Below are 16,497 nucleotides of genomic sequence, written 5' to 3' on the forward strand. Positions count from 1 at the left end.
GCCCTCCCCGGCCCGGGTGGGGGGGCACCCGCGGGAGGACGCAGGCCGCCTCCCGAATGCCAGGTTCTTGCACCTCTGCATTCCTCCCTGGCGACCGAGGGCGCCGGGAGTCCTGACTGCGCGGCAGCGCCTTGGAATGCGGGGCGTGTGCCCGGCCCGGCGCGTTGGCACCCGCCCCGGCGGACGTCCCCTCTGCAGCCCTGGCGGGGAGGCCACCCGGGAGCCCTGCATGATCAGCAGTCTGTGGGACTGCAGTGCCGGAGACCTCAGCCGGCTTGTGAAACTGCTGAACTGTGACCTTGCCAATGGATTTTAACTGTATTTAATTAAATGTGATTTTAGGAAGTGAGAGTGCAGATGATCTAAGTATCTTATATTCAAATAGAGCAGCATGTTACCTAAAAGAAGGAAACTGCAGTGGCTGCATTCAAGATTGTGACAGGTAAACGGCGCGTTTGTCTTCAGGTTTGTCAAGAGATTGTTATAACTCCATTGTGATGAATGAAGATTCAATATCTGCCTAGATTTTCTGTACAAGGGTCTAATTTCTTGAGAAATTTGAACGTGTATTCATTGACACAAAATCGTGAAACTCTCACACATACGAGGACTGCTATAGAAGATTGTCAAGACTTTGTTCATTTCCACTGCTACCACTCTCATTCTTGCTGTCTCCATATGGCCCCTAGACTGCTGGAGAAACCTGGTAACTAGTTCCAGTCCCTTGTGGCATCAAAATAACTGTTCCTGAAGCATTATTTGGTTCAGGTTGTTTCAAACAAGCCTTTGGTAGCTTGGAATTGTTTTCCAGATCATTGCAAACTTCAACACGCTGCCCCTAAGCAGGTCCCTGCTCCGATTGGGTCCTGGACTGCTTTCTGACACTCCCCTCTCTGCTCTTCAAGCGTATATCCATGGCGTCTTCGGTGCTGGAATGCCCTCTGCACATCTTGGCTTCTGGAATCCCTGCTTAGCTCCCCTTCCTCTCTGCCTTGCTGGGCACTCCAGGCTTTCTCATCATCTGTGGGTGTGTCACAACTGCTCCGATACACACCTGTAGGTCCTTTGTTATCCACAGCAGTGGATTTAAACTTCTTGAGGTCAGGAATTTTTATTGACATAATAATTGTACATATTTATGGGGTACATGGTCACGGTGATGTTTGCATGCATATGATGTATGGTGATTAGCAGGGTAATTAGCATATCTCTCACCTCATTTACTATTTTCTTGTGTTTGAAAAATTTATTTATTTGTTTTCTTTTAAAAAAAGTTTTCTAATAGGAAATGCTTCAAAAAAGTCTCTGGTTTGAAAAATGGGGATAGCTGGTTTATATCTTTTTTTTTTTTTTTTTGAGTTGGAGTCTTACCTGGTCGCCCAGACTGGAGTGCAGTGGCCACTCCCGGCCACTGCAGCCTCGCCTGCTGGGCTCCGGCGATCCTTCTGTCTCAGCCTTCCGTCTCAGCCTTCCGAGTAGCCAGAATTACAGGCGTGCGCTACCACGCCCGGCTGATTTTTTTGATTTATTGTAGAGATGAGGTCTCACCTGCCCAGGCGGGTCTTGAACCCGCAGGCTCAGGCAATCCACTCACCTCAGCCTCCCAAAGGCACGGGATTACAGGCTGAGCCACTGAGCCCGGCTATCTTTTTTTTTTTTTGAGTCAAAGTCTCACTCTGTCGCCCAGGCTATAGTGCAGTGGCTTGCTCATGGCCACTGCAGCCTTGAACTGCTGGACTCAGGCGATCCTTCCCCTTCAGCCTTCCAAGCAGCTGGAGGGCATGCGCCATCACGCCCAGCTAAAATTTTTTTGATTTATTGTAGAGATGAGGTCTCGCCATGTTGCCTAGGCTGATCTCGGACACATGAGCTCAGGCAATCCTCTCCAGAAAAATTTAATATCCTCCTCCTGGCTATTTGAAACTATATAATGCCAGGCATGGTGGCTTATGCCTGTAATCCCAGCACTTTGGGAGGCCAAGGTGAGAGACCTGTCTGGGCAACCTGGTGAGACCTCATCTCTACAATAAATCAAAAAATTAGCTAAGAACAGTGTTACGTGCCTGTAGTTCCAGCTACTTGGAAGACTGAGGTGGAAGGATTGCCTGAAACCAGCAGGTCGAGGCTGTGGTGGCTGTGAGCATGCCACTGCACTCCAGCCTGGTTGACAGAGTGAGATTAAACTCAAAAAAGAAAAGAAAAGAAAAGAAACTATATATTATCGTTGACTGTAGTTATCCCACAGTGCTACAGAGCACTAGAACTTATTTCTCCTGTCAAGCTGTGGTTTTGTATCTTTAGCAAACCTCCCTTCCTTCCAGTGTCCTCTGGTATCCTCTGAGGAACCGTGCCTTACACAGCTTTGTACCCCTCAAGTCACAGTGGCTACCCATGGTACTCAATACATTGCCTACCTGGATGGATAAATATATTTACGTAAATCAAACATATTGTTTTCTTTTACCATTAAGTAATGAGCCTGCTTTAGAAGCCTTTTGGCAAGAAGTTACTTTTAGTACATCGAAAAAATAAGCCATACTCTGGTTTGACTAACACAGTCCCGGTTTACTCCTGTTGTCTCATATAATTATATCACTCCCTTTCATTCTTAGAAACTCGAGTTTGGGCCGGGCTCGATGGTTCAGCCTGTAATCCCGCGCTTTGGGAGGCTGAGGTGAGTGGATTGCCTGAGCCCACGGGTTCGAGACCCGCCTGGGCGACTTGGTGCGACCTCATCTCCACAATAAATCAAAAACTTAGCCGGGCGTGGTAGCGCGCGCCTGTACTTGGAAGGCTAAGGCGGGAGGATCGCTGGAGCCAGCAGGTTGAGGCTGCAGTGGCTGGGAGCAGCCACTGCACTCCAGTCTGGGCAACAGAATGAGACAACAACTCAAAACAAAAAAACCTAGAACAAAACAAAACAAAAAAGAAGCTCTAGTTTGGACTCTGTTTAAAAGGTGAGCAATTTGTCAGTATTTTCCCCAGAGACAGTGTCAGTCTATTGATTTGGGTAAAGCTTGCTAGTATCTGCACCCTACCGTTTTTTTTTTTTTGGTTTTGTTTTGTTTTTTTAATGAATGAATTTTTTTTGTTTTTTGTTTTTGAGTTGGAGTCTCACTCCGTCGCCCAGACTGGAGTGCAGTGGCTGCTCGCGGCCACCCCAGTGTCGACTTGCTGGGCTCAGGTGATCCTTCCGCCTCATCCTTCTGAGTAGCCAGAACTACAGGCATGCGCTACCCGCCCAGCTAATTTTTTGATTTATTGTATGACAAGGTCTCACCAAGTTGCCTGGGCTGGTCTTGAACACATGGGCTCAGGCAATCCACTCACCTCGGCCTCTCAAAGTGCTGAGATTACAGGCTGAGCCACTGAGCCCGGCTATGAACCACTTTAATCCACATACCAGCACCAAGAGGTGGGGACCATGGCTAGTCCACTTACAGCCGAAAAAACAGGCACAGAGAGGTTAAGGTACTTGCCTTATATCACAAAGCAAGGAAGTGGCAGAGCAGGAATTCAAAGCCAAGTCCTCTGGCCCTAGAGCTAGTGCTGGTAACAAAGGGGAATGAATGAACTTGGGTAAAGAGTCTTGGTGGTAGACAGTGAAGGACTGCAATCCTGGTTCCCAAAACTGTTTTCCTGGGGTTCCTTAGCCCCCTTCTCCCAGGCACTCTGCTGTCTACTCCAAGGGTGCTTAAAATGTTACGAAGCAAGAAAGGGAGATGGGAGTCCTAGGAAACCTCCTGTACCACTCTGTGTGAATGTGGCCTGGTCTCTGTATTAACAGATGAACAGAGGCTCTTGCCCCTGATGAGGGGCTTGTTTACTTATTTTTCTTTTTCTTTTTGTGTTGGAGTCTCACTCTATCACCCAGACTAGAGTGCAGTGGCCACTCCTGGCCACCGCAGCCTCAACCCGTTGGGCTCTGGCGATCCTTCCGCCTCAGCCTTCCAAGTAGCTGGAACTACAGGCGTGCGCTACCATGCCTGGGTAATTTTTGATTTATTGTAGAGATGAGGGCTCGCCAAATTGCCCATGCGGGTCTTGAACCTGCAGGCTCAGGCAATCCACTCACCTCAGCCTCCCAAAGCACGGGATTACAGGCTGAGCCACTGAGCTCAGCTTGAATTTGTATTTTAGAGACCAGGTCTTGCTCTGTTGCCCAAGCTAGAATGCAGTGGCACAATTGTAGCTTACTGCAACCTCTACCTCCTGGGCTCTGTTATTCTCCTGTCTGAACCTCCTGAGTAGCCAGGACTACAGGCGTGCACCCCCATGGCTGGCTAATTTTTAATTTTTTTGTAGAGACAAGGTCTCACTATGTTTCTCACGCTGGTCTCAAACTCCTGACCTCAAGCTGTCCTCCAGCCTTGGCCTCCCAAAGTGTTGGGATTACAGGCATGAGCCACTGTGTCTGGCTGAGATACCTTTTAATGCTTTGAATATTGGCAAACGCCCCCTTTTTTCCCCCAGAGAGCTAGTTGTGAAACACATTTGTTGAACCAGGCACATTGTAATTTGTAGCTACCATCCTGTCAGCCGAAGTGTCTGTTTCTAAGACATTACTCTTCAGACTTGTCTTAGGTCTTCCTGCAGTGAGTGAGGTCTGGATGCTTTCTTTAGTTAAAACTTGGGACCCCTGAAGTCAGGACTGCTGTAAGACAGTGGATTCACTTTGTCCTTAAATGAGATCTTTGAAGGAGGCAGACATTTACTGGCTAAAATTCTCTGTTTCAGTGTAGACCCAGGAGGAAGTCAAGAATGGGACTCCAGCCATGGTGTCCGGGAGGTTAGAATGGGGGCTTGTCTTTGGGAAGAGCAGGAGGTGGCCTGCCAGCACAGGGGATGGATGTGGGTTTAGGTAGGATGGCCTTACATAAGAGCTCTGTCCTAGGCGATGGAATCCTGCTCTGCTGGTCAGTGCTGACCTCCATAGAGACCGACCTACTTAGATGTTTTCCTTGATAGCTAGCCTGTGAGTCCGAGAGCCAGGAGCATGGAGATGATGCTCAGTAGGAGGTGATTTCACTCCAAAGCAGTGATTCTCAAACTTGTTTCAATGCCAGAGAAGCCATGATTTGCTTTGGTGGCATGTTGAAATATGGATGTATTTAAATCTGTATGAACTGTGAATAATTTATCAGCAGAAAATAGGACTATATCTTCTCTTCACTTCAAAAAGATTGTAACTGGGCATAGTGGCTCATGCCTATTATCCCAGCACTTTGGGAGGCCGAAGTGGGAGGATTGCTTGCGCCAAGGAGTTCAAGATGAGCCTAGGCGGCATAGTGAGACCTTGTATCTGCAAAAAATAAAAAATTTAGCTGGGCATGGTGGAGTGCGCCTGTAGTCCTAGCTACTCAGGATGCTGAGGCAGAAGGATTTCCTGAGCCTAGGAAGTCGAGGCTACAGTGAGTTGGGATTGGGCCACTGCACTGCAGCCTGGGTGACTGTGAGACCCCAACTTAAAAATATACATATTTCATATATGTTAAAGGAAGCCTTTTTTTTCTTCAGTTAATTACCTTTGCTGTTTGGAGAGTTCCCTGAGCTCTTATTACCAGACAAGTGGTACTAGGAGTCAAATATATTGAGAAAAAAAAAAAAAACTTGTGGGAGCAAAATAAGGGAAGGGGAGAAACTTTTACCTATGAAAATAAATTTTTTATGTCTTGAGGAAAAAACTATGATTTTACATGTCTAACCTCTGAGGAGTGTCAACATTTCTGGGGATCTGTTTGAAGAATGGCCTTGGGGTGTGGGGGTGTCTGAGGGCTGAAGGGGCTCCGGACCCCGCTCTGCCCCTTGCCACAGCATCTCTGGGTCTCTTTTAGACCTCCAGGGAAACACGAAGAGGGCTGTAGTGCTCAGACAAAAGTTCAAAAACCACTATTCTACAAAATCCCTTTTTTTTCTTTTAGAGTCAGGGTTTCACTCTGTTGCCTAGGGTGGAGTGCAGTGACATGATCACAAGTCATTGCAGACTCGACCTGCTGAGCTCAGGTGATACTTCCACCTCAGCCTCCCTAGTAGTGGGACTACAGGTTCGCTCCACCATGCTTGGTTGATTTTTTGATTTTTTTTTTTGTAGAGACAAGGTCTTGCTTTGATGCCTAGGCTGGTCTGAAACTCTTAGGATCAAGTGATCCTCCTGTCCTGGCCTCCCAAAGTGCTGGGATTACAGGTGTGAGCCACGGTACCCAGCCAAATTACTTTTTATTTTTATAATTGTTTATCAGCTAAAAAAAGTTTTCACTTTTCCTATCATTTAGAGAACCTTTTTGGTTTATCTAAATCACATCAAAAACGTTTCAGTGACTCTCCAATGAGGATTTTTTTTTTTTGAGTTGGAGTCTCAATCTGTCGCCCAGACTGGAGTGCAGTGGCCGCTCCTGGCCACCGCAGCCTTGACCTGCTGGGATCCAGCAATCCTTCCGCCTCGGCCTTCCAAATAGCCGGAATTACAGGCATGTGCTACCACGCCCGGCTGATTTTTTGATTTATTATAGAGATGAGGTCTCACTGCCCAGGCAGGTCTCGAACCCGTGGGCTCAGGCAATCCACTCACCTCAGCATCCCAAAGGCGCGGGATTACAGGCTGAGCCACTGAGCCTAGCTCCAGTGAGGATGTTTTGACAAGACTAAATACAAATGAATGTTGCCTAGTAATTCTCTGCTTTTGTTCCCTCTGACAGACTTGAAATAAGGAAATGAGAAGACTCTTTAGGGCCTTTTTTTTGGAAGGGGGTGTTAGTCTCACTCTCGCCCAGGCTGGAATGCAGTGGCATGCTCATGGCCACTGCAGCCTTGACCTGCTGGACTCGGGGCAATCCTTCCACCTCAGTCTTCCAAGTATCTGGAACTACAGGCACATGCTACTACGCCTGGCTAAAATTTTTTTTTGGTTTATTGTAGAGTTGAAGTCTCACCAAGTTGCCCAGGTTGGTCTCGAACCCCTGAGCTCAGGCAATCCTCTCACCTCGGCCTTCCAAAATGCTGGGATTATGGACTTTAGCCACCACGCCTGGCCTCTTTAGGGTTTTAACTGTGTTATTGTGTTAACTTGAATAGACAACCACTTTAGTAAGCTTTGATACAAAAGTTCTCTGCTTGTTTGTTTGTTTTTATTTTTTATTTTTTTTGAGTTGGAGTCACTCTGTTGCCCAGACTGGAGTGCAGTGGCCGCTCCTGGCCACCGCAGCCTCGATCTGCTGGGCTCCGGCGATCCTTCCGCCTCAGCCTTCCAAGTAGCCGGAATTACAGGCATGCACTACCACGCCCGGCTGATTTTGTGATTGATTGTAGACATGAGGTCTTGCCAAATTGCCCAGGCGGGTCTCGAACCTGCGGGCTCAGGCAATCCACTCACCTCGGCCTCCCAAAGGCGCGGGATTACAGGCTGAGCCACCGAGCCTGGCTTGTTCCTTCATTTGTAGTGTTTTGTGCATGTTGTGGTAGGAGGGAGTGCAGTCTGAGGGAGAGTTCATGCAGGAGTTTACTGAGTGCAGCTTCCTCATGGCCCAGGTGTGGATCTAGCCTGGGAATACAGTGATGCTCAGGACAGGCAGTACTCTTGCCTTCATGAAGCTCACATTCTAGAGAACTGACTCGTGGGCACATCTTTCTGCATGTTTCTTGCTAGCCTCAGCCGCGTCACGCACACCCTGATATGTACCTTACTGGTTTGTTATGAGATGAGGTGAGAAAGTCTACAGGGACTGGCCTATGACAGACATTTTGCCAGTGCTTCCTCGTCAAATTGTCGTGGACAGGAAGAGACAGCAGGTCTGTACGGCTATTAGAAAAAAACAAGTTAAACAAAGCAGCCCTCACTCATGCTTTCCAAAACTGAGACAGGTTAAATATTGGATATATAAACTACAGATGGCATAAGAGTTAACGAAAAGAAAATCCTCAGTGACCAACATGGATAATCTGGTGCAGATACCAGTTGGTAGATTACATGGAAAGTAGCCTCCTCATCGGATCTCTGCCTAGAGGACTTTACAGGTTCAGTTGGTTTTGTTAAAACCAAGAGTACAATAATTTTCATTCATAAATATAAATGGTCCCAACTTATGATACTTTGATTTAGATTCTTCAACTTGACCATGACATGAAAGCAATACGCAGCCATAAGTTTTCAGTCTTTAAGCACCAGTGATTCTTTGACCAAAGACTCTCTGGGCTGCCTTTTCGACTTTTGATATTTTCAATTTAAGTTGGTTTTATCAGGGCATGACCACATTGTAAGTTGAGGAACTCTGGTAAGGTTTTTTGTCATTTTATTTCTGAATATAATGAAGTACATTAAATACTGAAATAACTTTAAACAGTTACTTCAAACAAAATCAAGAGCACAACCTTGAAATACTTCTTTGGTGATATTGGAAATACTTCAGATCAAAAAGTGCAAGATAAAAATTCATGACTTAGAAGAAATCATCGTATGTTTGGTTCCTCCATTCCCTTTGGGTCTATGTTGGAAGCCCTTTTACAGCAAATAAATCATAATAAACTGTAGTACATTTGAGAGCACCGGTTTTATTTTGTTTTATTTTTAGAGCACTGATTTTCAAAGTGTTATGCAAGCTTTTGTGGTTCTGAGCCACAGTGCCTTATTAAACACATAGGTGCAAATAATAATTTTTCCTTAATCTGCCAATGACAAGAATTTGTTGAAACCCTGCTGTGTGCCTGGTGCGACGTTGGCTTTGTTAGTGCGTTGGAAAGACTGAGGCACACTGCCAGGGAGCTCATGTCTCAGTGGGGAAAGAATCAATACCAGAGGCTTTGATCCTGGTTTAAAGGAAGCTAACCGCAAATTTGATTGCTCTGCTCTTCTGGGTTTGCCTTTCTGGTGTATCGCCAGGTTCCCCAAAATAAAACACCAGATATGTATATATTTGAGAGTCCAGTACTGCAGCATACATTCAGCTAAGTATAAATTAAAGAGTAGTTTTCAAAACAAGTGATATCTGATATTTTTGTCTTCTTTAGGGCTCTGGAACTTCATCCATTCTCAATGAAACCACTTCTGCGTCGAGCAATGGCCTATGAAACTTTAGAGCAGTTTGGGAAAGCGTACGTGGATTATAAAACAGTGTTGCAAATAGACTGTGGAATCCAGCTAGCAAATGACAGTATTAACAGGTAATCCATTTCGAGCCAGCTTCCTAAAGTCTAGTTGTTTTATACTGGAATTAGATTTTTTCCCCTTCCTCTCTTTCAAGAACATGTCAATGTGAGGACATGTTCTCAGTTATTTACCCAACATGAGTGGTTTACCTTCTTTCCCTCCATTAAACCAAATAAATGGTGATTTCTCTCTGACTTAATTTCCAACTATCCCTTAACATCTTCTGAGTTGTCCTTTAGCAACTTTATATTTGTTTCCTGGTCCATTTGTTTACTGTTCAAAGGATATTCTTTTTTTTCCCTTAACAACATAGGGTATAACGCATATGTGCTGCGCAAGTATCTGGTGTTTTCAGTGATGTCATAAATCACTACTAACCATAGGACAAGATCCAAAAATGTAGTGGAAGCTGCCATGTTACGTCTTCAACCCCCATGGGGTTTGCAGATGTTCCCTCGTGCCACATTTGTCAGTGGAAACGTATTGGTGTATCCTCAGGAAAATGAATGTGCCTTCATGAGCCTGCTAGGTATTTGTGATATATGCCCTTGTAAATTGACACTCATCTAGGATGAGTATTCATTTATAATGGTGAAATAGCAAAGAATTTGGACCTCATTTTTATTATGACCTATTTGTCCCCTGAGTGAGAATTTGCCCTGACCTATGCCTGGTAGTTTCCAAGGTATAGCTAACTGTAGCAAGCAGGATCTTCTTAGAGAGTTGGAGGTTCTCATGAAACATAAAGTAGGAAGACACCGGAAGTATCTGGCAGAGGGGAAGGGCGTGAGAAAATGGAAGTCTAATTAGTAGTAGGGAGAATGGATTGTAGTAGTAGATCGAATGGTTTGAAAGGGGAAATGTGTCTGAGAGACCATGATTATTCACAGTTCTGAACTTCTTAGATTATACTTTAAAAATTGAGGTGGAATGTTTATAACAAGATTACTTTAAAGTGTATAATGCAGTGGCATTTCACACTTTCACAGTGTTGTGCAATCATCACTTCTTTCCAGTTCCAGACCCCTCTATCACCCCCAAGGAAACTCTGCATCCATTAACCTGTCACTTCCTGTTCTTCCTTTCCTCAGCCCCTGGCATCCACCAGTCTGCTTTTGTCTCCATAGACTTATCTGTTCGGGATATTTTATGTAAATAGGATCATACAATACGTGAGCTTTTGTGTCTGGCTTCTTTCCCTTGGCATCCTGTTTTCAAGGTTCATCCATGATGTAGCACTTGTGTCTGTGTCACATCTTGTTTATCTTTTGTCAGCTGATGCCATTTGGGCTATTTCCACCTTTGGCTATTGTGAAGAGCTGCTCTGAACGTTCATGGACAAAGTGTTTGTCTGCATACTGTTTTTAGTTCCTTTTGGTAGATGCCTAGGAGTGGAATTTCTGGGTCTTATTGTAATTCTATGTTTAACTTTTTGAGGATTGTGTTAGATTTTTTTATATGGACTTAAGAAGGCTCTTTTATACCAACTGGCTTCCTAAGACTCAGTCATTTTTAAATTGAATGGTTCTTGTGGATGAGGAGGCTTTGTCTGATTTTGCTGTATATATCTTTACGTAAAATATTTTTAAAATTCACTAATCCTTTTTGTAAGCCCTTTATTTATGCCTGCTTTTCCATCTATTGTAAATGTAAACATCTGTGTTTATTTTGTTTCTGTCTTCCATTAACCATATTCCTCTCTTCCTCTCCAGGAATCTTACATGTTAAATTTCCCTGCATATACTTACTTACTCCATGGCAACACATCATCTCTTTTCAGCTGCTTCTTCCTTCCTCTCTGCTGGTAATACAAGTTTTGCTTGAGAATTCTTTTTCCTAAAACTTCTTTTTCTTCTTCAGTTGTGGGTTATACACTAATTTTCAAAAAAGTTTTTTACACTAAAACATGAGATTTCATTAAAGTAACCAAAGATCACTATTAAAATTTCAGATTGGGGCAACCCCTTTGGGTCCCCTCCCACTATGGGAGCTTTTCTGTCCTCTCAATAAATCCTGCTTTCTCAAAAAAAAAAAAAAGGAAATATCAGGTTAAGAAATGGCAGGGACAGTATGTGTATTGGCTGGATGCAATGGCTCATGCCTGTAAACTCAGCACTTTGGGAGGTGGAGGCCAGAGGATTGCTTGAGTCCAGGGGTTTGAGACCAGCCTGGGCAACTTGGCTAGACCTTGTCTTTACAATAAATCAAAAAATTAGCCAGGTGTGGTAGCAAGCCTATGGTTCCAGCTACTTGGAAGGCTGAGGTGGAAGGATCCTCTGAGCTCAGCAGGTCAAGGCTGTGGTGACTAAGAACATGCCACTGCACTCCAGTCTGGCTGATAGAGTGAGACTCCTACTAAAAAAAAAAAGTATGTGTATTATATTTGTATATATGTATAAATATAAAGTGTTTAACACAAGCTGGGCATGGTGGCTCATGCCAGTAATCCCAGCACTTTGGGAGGCAGAGGCGAGAGAATTGCCTGAGCCCAGGGGTTTGAGACCAACCTGGGCAAGTTGGCAAAACCTTGTCTCCACGATAAATCAAAAAATTAGTAGGGCATGGTGGCGCATGCCTGTGGTCCAGCTACTTGGAAGGCTGAGGCAGAAATCACCTGAGCCCAGCAGGTTGAGGCTGTGGTGGCAGTGAGTATGTGACTACACTCCAGCCTGGGTGATACTATGACTCAGGGAAAAAAAAAAATGTTTAACACAAATGATAATTGAGAATGTTAATGTGAATTTTTTGATGGCCACTGGTAAAATGTCATTAATACAAGGGCCCTTGTAAGCGTGCAGGGCTATTTTTAATCTTTATTCATATGAAAAGAAAATAAGTGGATAATTTTAGAGATGAAAACATACAAGGTAAGAAAGAGTACCTTAACTACATGAAAAATTTTAAGAAAAGCTTCATTCCCAGGACAGCCAGCCCTCATAAATTTTAGCAGCCAGTTTTATACAACTATCTGCTACCACTTTAGTGTACAGTCTGGGCATAGACATTCTCATATACTTCTAATTATTTTCAAAAGTAATACATTATCAATTTATTAATTGTACTAAATATTATGGGAGACATTTCTTCTGGCCTTCTAAGTTTTAGTTTTATATTTTCCTTTTCAAAATTACAATTTTATTGTGCCAAGACCAGCCTTGGCAACTTGGCGAGACCTTGTCTCTACAATAAATTAAAAAAAAAAAAAGCAGCTGGGCATGGGGGTGTGTGCCTATAGTTCCAGCTACTTGGAAGGCTGAGGCGGAAGGATCGCCGGAGCCCAGCAGGTCAAGGCTGCAGTGGCCATGAACATGCTACTGCATGCCAGCCTGGGCAACAGATTAAGACTTTGACTAAAAAAAATTTTTTAATTGTATATATATTAACTTCTTTAACAAATTTAAAATGTCTTTTTTTTCTTTTGATTAAGAAAGGTCTAAGTTTCATCATCTATGGTAACTTTTTTTTTCTTTGAGTTGGAGTCTCACTCTATTTCCTAGGCTGGAAGGCAGTAGCATGCTCATGGCCACTGTAGCCTCGATCTGCCTGGCGCCGGCGATCTTTCTGCCTCAGCCTTCCAAGTAGCTGGAACTACGGGCATGAGCCACCATGCCTGGCTAATTTTTTGATTTATTGTAGAGCTGAGGTCTCGCAAGTTGCCCAAGCTGGTCTAGAACTCGTGAGCTCAGACAATCCTCTCACCTCAGCCTCTCAAAGTGCTGGGATTATAGGTATGAGCCACTGTGCCTGGCTTATGGTAACTTTTAAGAATCTTTGGAAAACACTTTAGTTCATTGTGAACAGAAAATAGCTCGATTGTATGATTTCTACAAGAAAGTACACGTATATGTAGCATTTGTAAATTTTACTCTTGATCTGACCTTCGGTAATATAAAAAGCAAATTGCATGATCTGATCAATAGAAAAATTTCATTTTCTCTTTAGGATAACAAGAATTTTAATGGAGCTGGATGGACCAAACTGGCGAGAGAAGCTGTCACCCATTCCTGTGGTGCCTACTTCTGAGCCCCGGCAAGCTTGGCATCCTGCAGCAGAGATGACCACAAACCAAGCGGGAGGCTCTAACAGCTGTCGCCAGCTAGGTCTCACAGGTGGGGAAGTCTGTGCTCCTGCCTCGTGCAGGGTACCTTGAACTGTGTGTGTACTTCCACAGCAAAGCAGAGAGTTCAGAGCATGAGCTCTGGCATCAGACTTGGGTTTAAGTCTCTGTTCTATATCTTTTTAACTACACGGTGTGAAGAAGTTGCTTCACATGTCCCATGTTCTGGTGTGAATGAAAGGGGGGGATTAACTTATTAACAAATGTCTCACAAGGTGGTTCTCAGCAATAAATGGAGATATGTATATGAAATACTTAGCACATATGCTGGCTGTATAAGCCTATAGTGACCTCTTAATAAAGAGTAAGTTAGCATTATTAACAAGAAAAAGAGCTAAGTAGCATATAACTCTATAGTAGATCATGTGTGTGATGAGGCTAAGGGAATAAGATCAATGTGTTTAAAATAATAAAAAAAAAAAACAATCCCCCACAACATAGATACAGTCATTCACTGCATAAGAGCATTTTGGTCACTGATGGACCATGTACCTGGGCTCAGGTGATCCTTCAGCCTCAGCCTTCCAAGTAGCTGAAACTACAGGTGCACACTACCACAACTGGCTTATTTTTTGATTTATTATAGAGATGAGGTCTCACCAAGTTACCCAGGCTGGTCTTGAACCCCCAGGCTCAGGCAGTCCTCTCACCTTGGCTTCCCAAAGTGCTGGGATTACTGGCTGAGCCACCATGCCCAGCCGTAAGTAGCTGTATCTTATTCACAAAATGCTTATATAGCTATGTGATAGCAAATCCTAAGCACAAATATTACCAGCTCTTTTTGAATTTTTCTGCCCATATTTATTTACTGATTGTGAGAGTGGATACCAGAGGTTTAAAGACACTGTAGAAGGCCGGGCGCAGTGGCTCAAGCCTATAATCCCAGCACTTTGGGAGGCCCAAGGCGAGAGGATTGCCTGACCCCGCGAGTTCAAGACCAGCCTGGGCAATATGGTGAGACTTTGTCTCTACAATTAGTCAGCTGAGCGTGGTAGCATGCACCTATAGTTCTGGCTCCTTGGAAGGCTGAGGTGGCTGGGAATGTGCCACTGCACTCCAGCCTGGGCAACAGAGTGAAACTCCAACTCAAAAAAACAAAACAAAACAAAACACTGTAGGATAAAAGCTTGAGGAAAGTTTTTCAGCAAATTGGGGGTAAATCTTCTGTGCTATTCTATTTTACGGTTTATATGCCAGGATTCAGGGGAAGTATCATTTGATCCCATTGTGTGAGATCTTTTGAAACATGAAACATAAGCAGAAGTAGTCTGTGATTTGAAGTAAAACTTGAAAATTTAGCTGACCAGGTTCGGTGACTCAGCCTATAATCCCAGCACTTTGGGAGGCCAGGGCGAGTGGATTGCCTGAGCCTGTGGGTTCAAGATCAGCTCGGGCAGCTTGGTGAGACCTCGTCTCTACAATAAATCAAAAATTAGCCAGGCATGGTAGCGCGCTCCTGTATTTCCGGCTACTTGGAAGGCCTAGGTGGAAGGATCACCAGAGTCCAGCAGGTCGAAGCTGTTGTGGCTGGGAGCGTGCCACTGTACTCCAGTCTGGGCGACAGAGTGAGACTTCAACTCAAAAAAAAAAAAAAAAAAAAGGTTTAGCTAATATTATATATAGTTTGTACAGAGGTACAAGTCAGATTATCATTTGCATTCCAAGTTTATATTATAAATTTACTACATTTATCAGATTTTTAGATTGCAGAATTTAAAGGTTTATTTTAAAATTTAACTTATGGATTTTTTTATTTTTGAAAGTAGGATTTATTGAGAGGACAGAAAAGCTCCCTCAGTGGGAGGGAACCTAAAGGGGTTGCCCTTTTTTTTTTTTTTTTTTTTTGGAGTCAGAGTCTCACTCTGTTGCCCAGGCTGGAGTGCAGTCATGGCCACCACAGCCTTGACCTGCTAGGCTCAGGCGATCCTTTCATGTCAGCCTTCCAAGTACCTGGGACTATAGGCATGTGCCACCATGCCTGGCTAATTTTTTGATTTATTGTAGAGATGAGATCTTGCCAAGTTGTTCAGGCTGATCTCGAGCCCCTGGATTCAGGCAATCTTCTTGCCTCCGCCTCCCAAAGTGGGATTACAGGCATGAGCCATTGCATCTGGCTTGGATGCTTAATAAATACTCCATATGGTAAAGTTATTACATAGGTTTGAAACCTAAATTTTTAAAAAAATTTTATTTTATTGTAGAGATGTGGTCTCACCAATTGCCTGGGCTGGTCTCGAACACTCGGGCTCAGGCAGTCCACTTGCCTCAGCCTCCCAAAGTGAGGGATTAAAACTTAAAATTTTGCTGCTTTATGTGTGTTTGAAAACTCTGGTTGCATGTAACAGAAAAACTGTTGGTTAACTGTAAGGGAAGATATTAACTCATTTAACTGAAAGAACCTAGACAGGCTCTAAAATCAGGCTCAGCTTGTTAGGACACAGCCTAGAGCTAGAAACAATAGAAGTGGAGCAGTTTTAGCCTTCACATCTGCACATATGGATGTCCAAAGGGAAGAGACACCATTGCTTTTGGTGAAATTAATTGAAAACTAAGGAAATATGTTACCCCAGAGCCCAAACTTGTGTGTCTTTTACTCTGTTGGCCTGAATTGGTCCAGGTGTCCATCCCTGGGCCAAAGTCTTTAGTGAGAAAACACCCCACACCAGTTGATGAGAGTGTTCTGATCAGTGGGGTCAGCTTCCCCTGAATACCTGGACTGAATGGGGTGGGAGGAGGTTATAGCTAAATGACTCCTAAGATCCCCTTAGGAAGGTAGACATCAATTCTGAGCAGGGGCTCAGCCGGCAAGATTATAGGAGTAGTCTGTAATTCTGGTAATACACAGTTGGAGCTTTTTGACTGCAAATAACAGAAAGCCCAGCTCTTAATGCCTTAAGCAAAAATCTGTTCATGATTCCTCACTGTTGACACATCACAGGTGAAGTAGCTGCAGGGATAGCTGGATTCAGGACTCGGAGGCTCTTCTCAGCTCTCCGTCTTAGCCTCTCCTTGGCTCTGTCAGCCCCATTCTCAAACAGACTCTCCTTCCACAAGAGGGCAAAAGAGCTCCTCCTTTTAGTCTCAAATCCCAGAAAAAAGAGCAAGAATTACTCTATAAGAATCTGCCACAAAAATTTTATTGGCTCTCATAGCCCCACCCTGACCAATTGGATTATTGTGGCCGCAGGACTATAACATACTGGTTAGTAAAACAATGATAATCTCAAGATTAGAGCTGTGG

At 44.1% G+C, this 16,497-nt stretch overlaps 1 protein-coding gene across 1 annotated transcript in view; it reads left to right on the forward strand.

Annotated features, from left to right (window-relative positions):
* Nucleotides 1–16,497, forward strand: part of SPAG1 (sperm associated antigen 1) — a 91,747-nt gene that overhangs the window by 63,702 nt on the left and 11,548 nt on the right. Inside the window, exons 13-15 of the mRNA XM_021716337.1 lie at nucleotides 343–442; nucleotides 9,001–9,153; nucleotides 13,082–13,248. Of these exons, the coding sequence (XP_021572012.1) occupies nucleotides 343–442; nucleotides 9,001–9,153; nucleotides 13,082–13,248 (420 nt within the window). The remainder of the gene's footprint in view (nucleotides 1–342; nucleotides 443–9,000; nucleotides 9,154–13,081; nucleotides 13,249–16,497) is intronic.

This window comes from Carlito syrichta, unplaced genomic scaffold, assembly GCF_000164805.1.
Source record: "Carlito syrichta isolate Samal-C Ts95f unplaced genomic scaffold, Tarsius_syrichta-2.0.1 Scaffold308755, whole genome shotgun sequence".
In the NCBI taxonomy this organism is placed as follows: domain Eukaryota; kingdom Metazoa; phylum Chordata; class Mammalia; order Primates; family Tarsiidae; genus Carlito; species Carlito syrichta.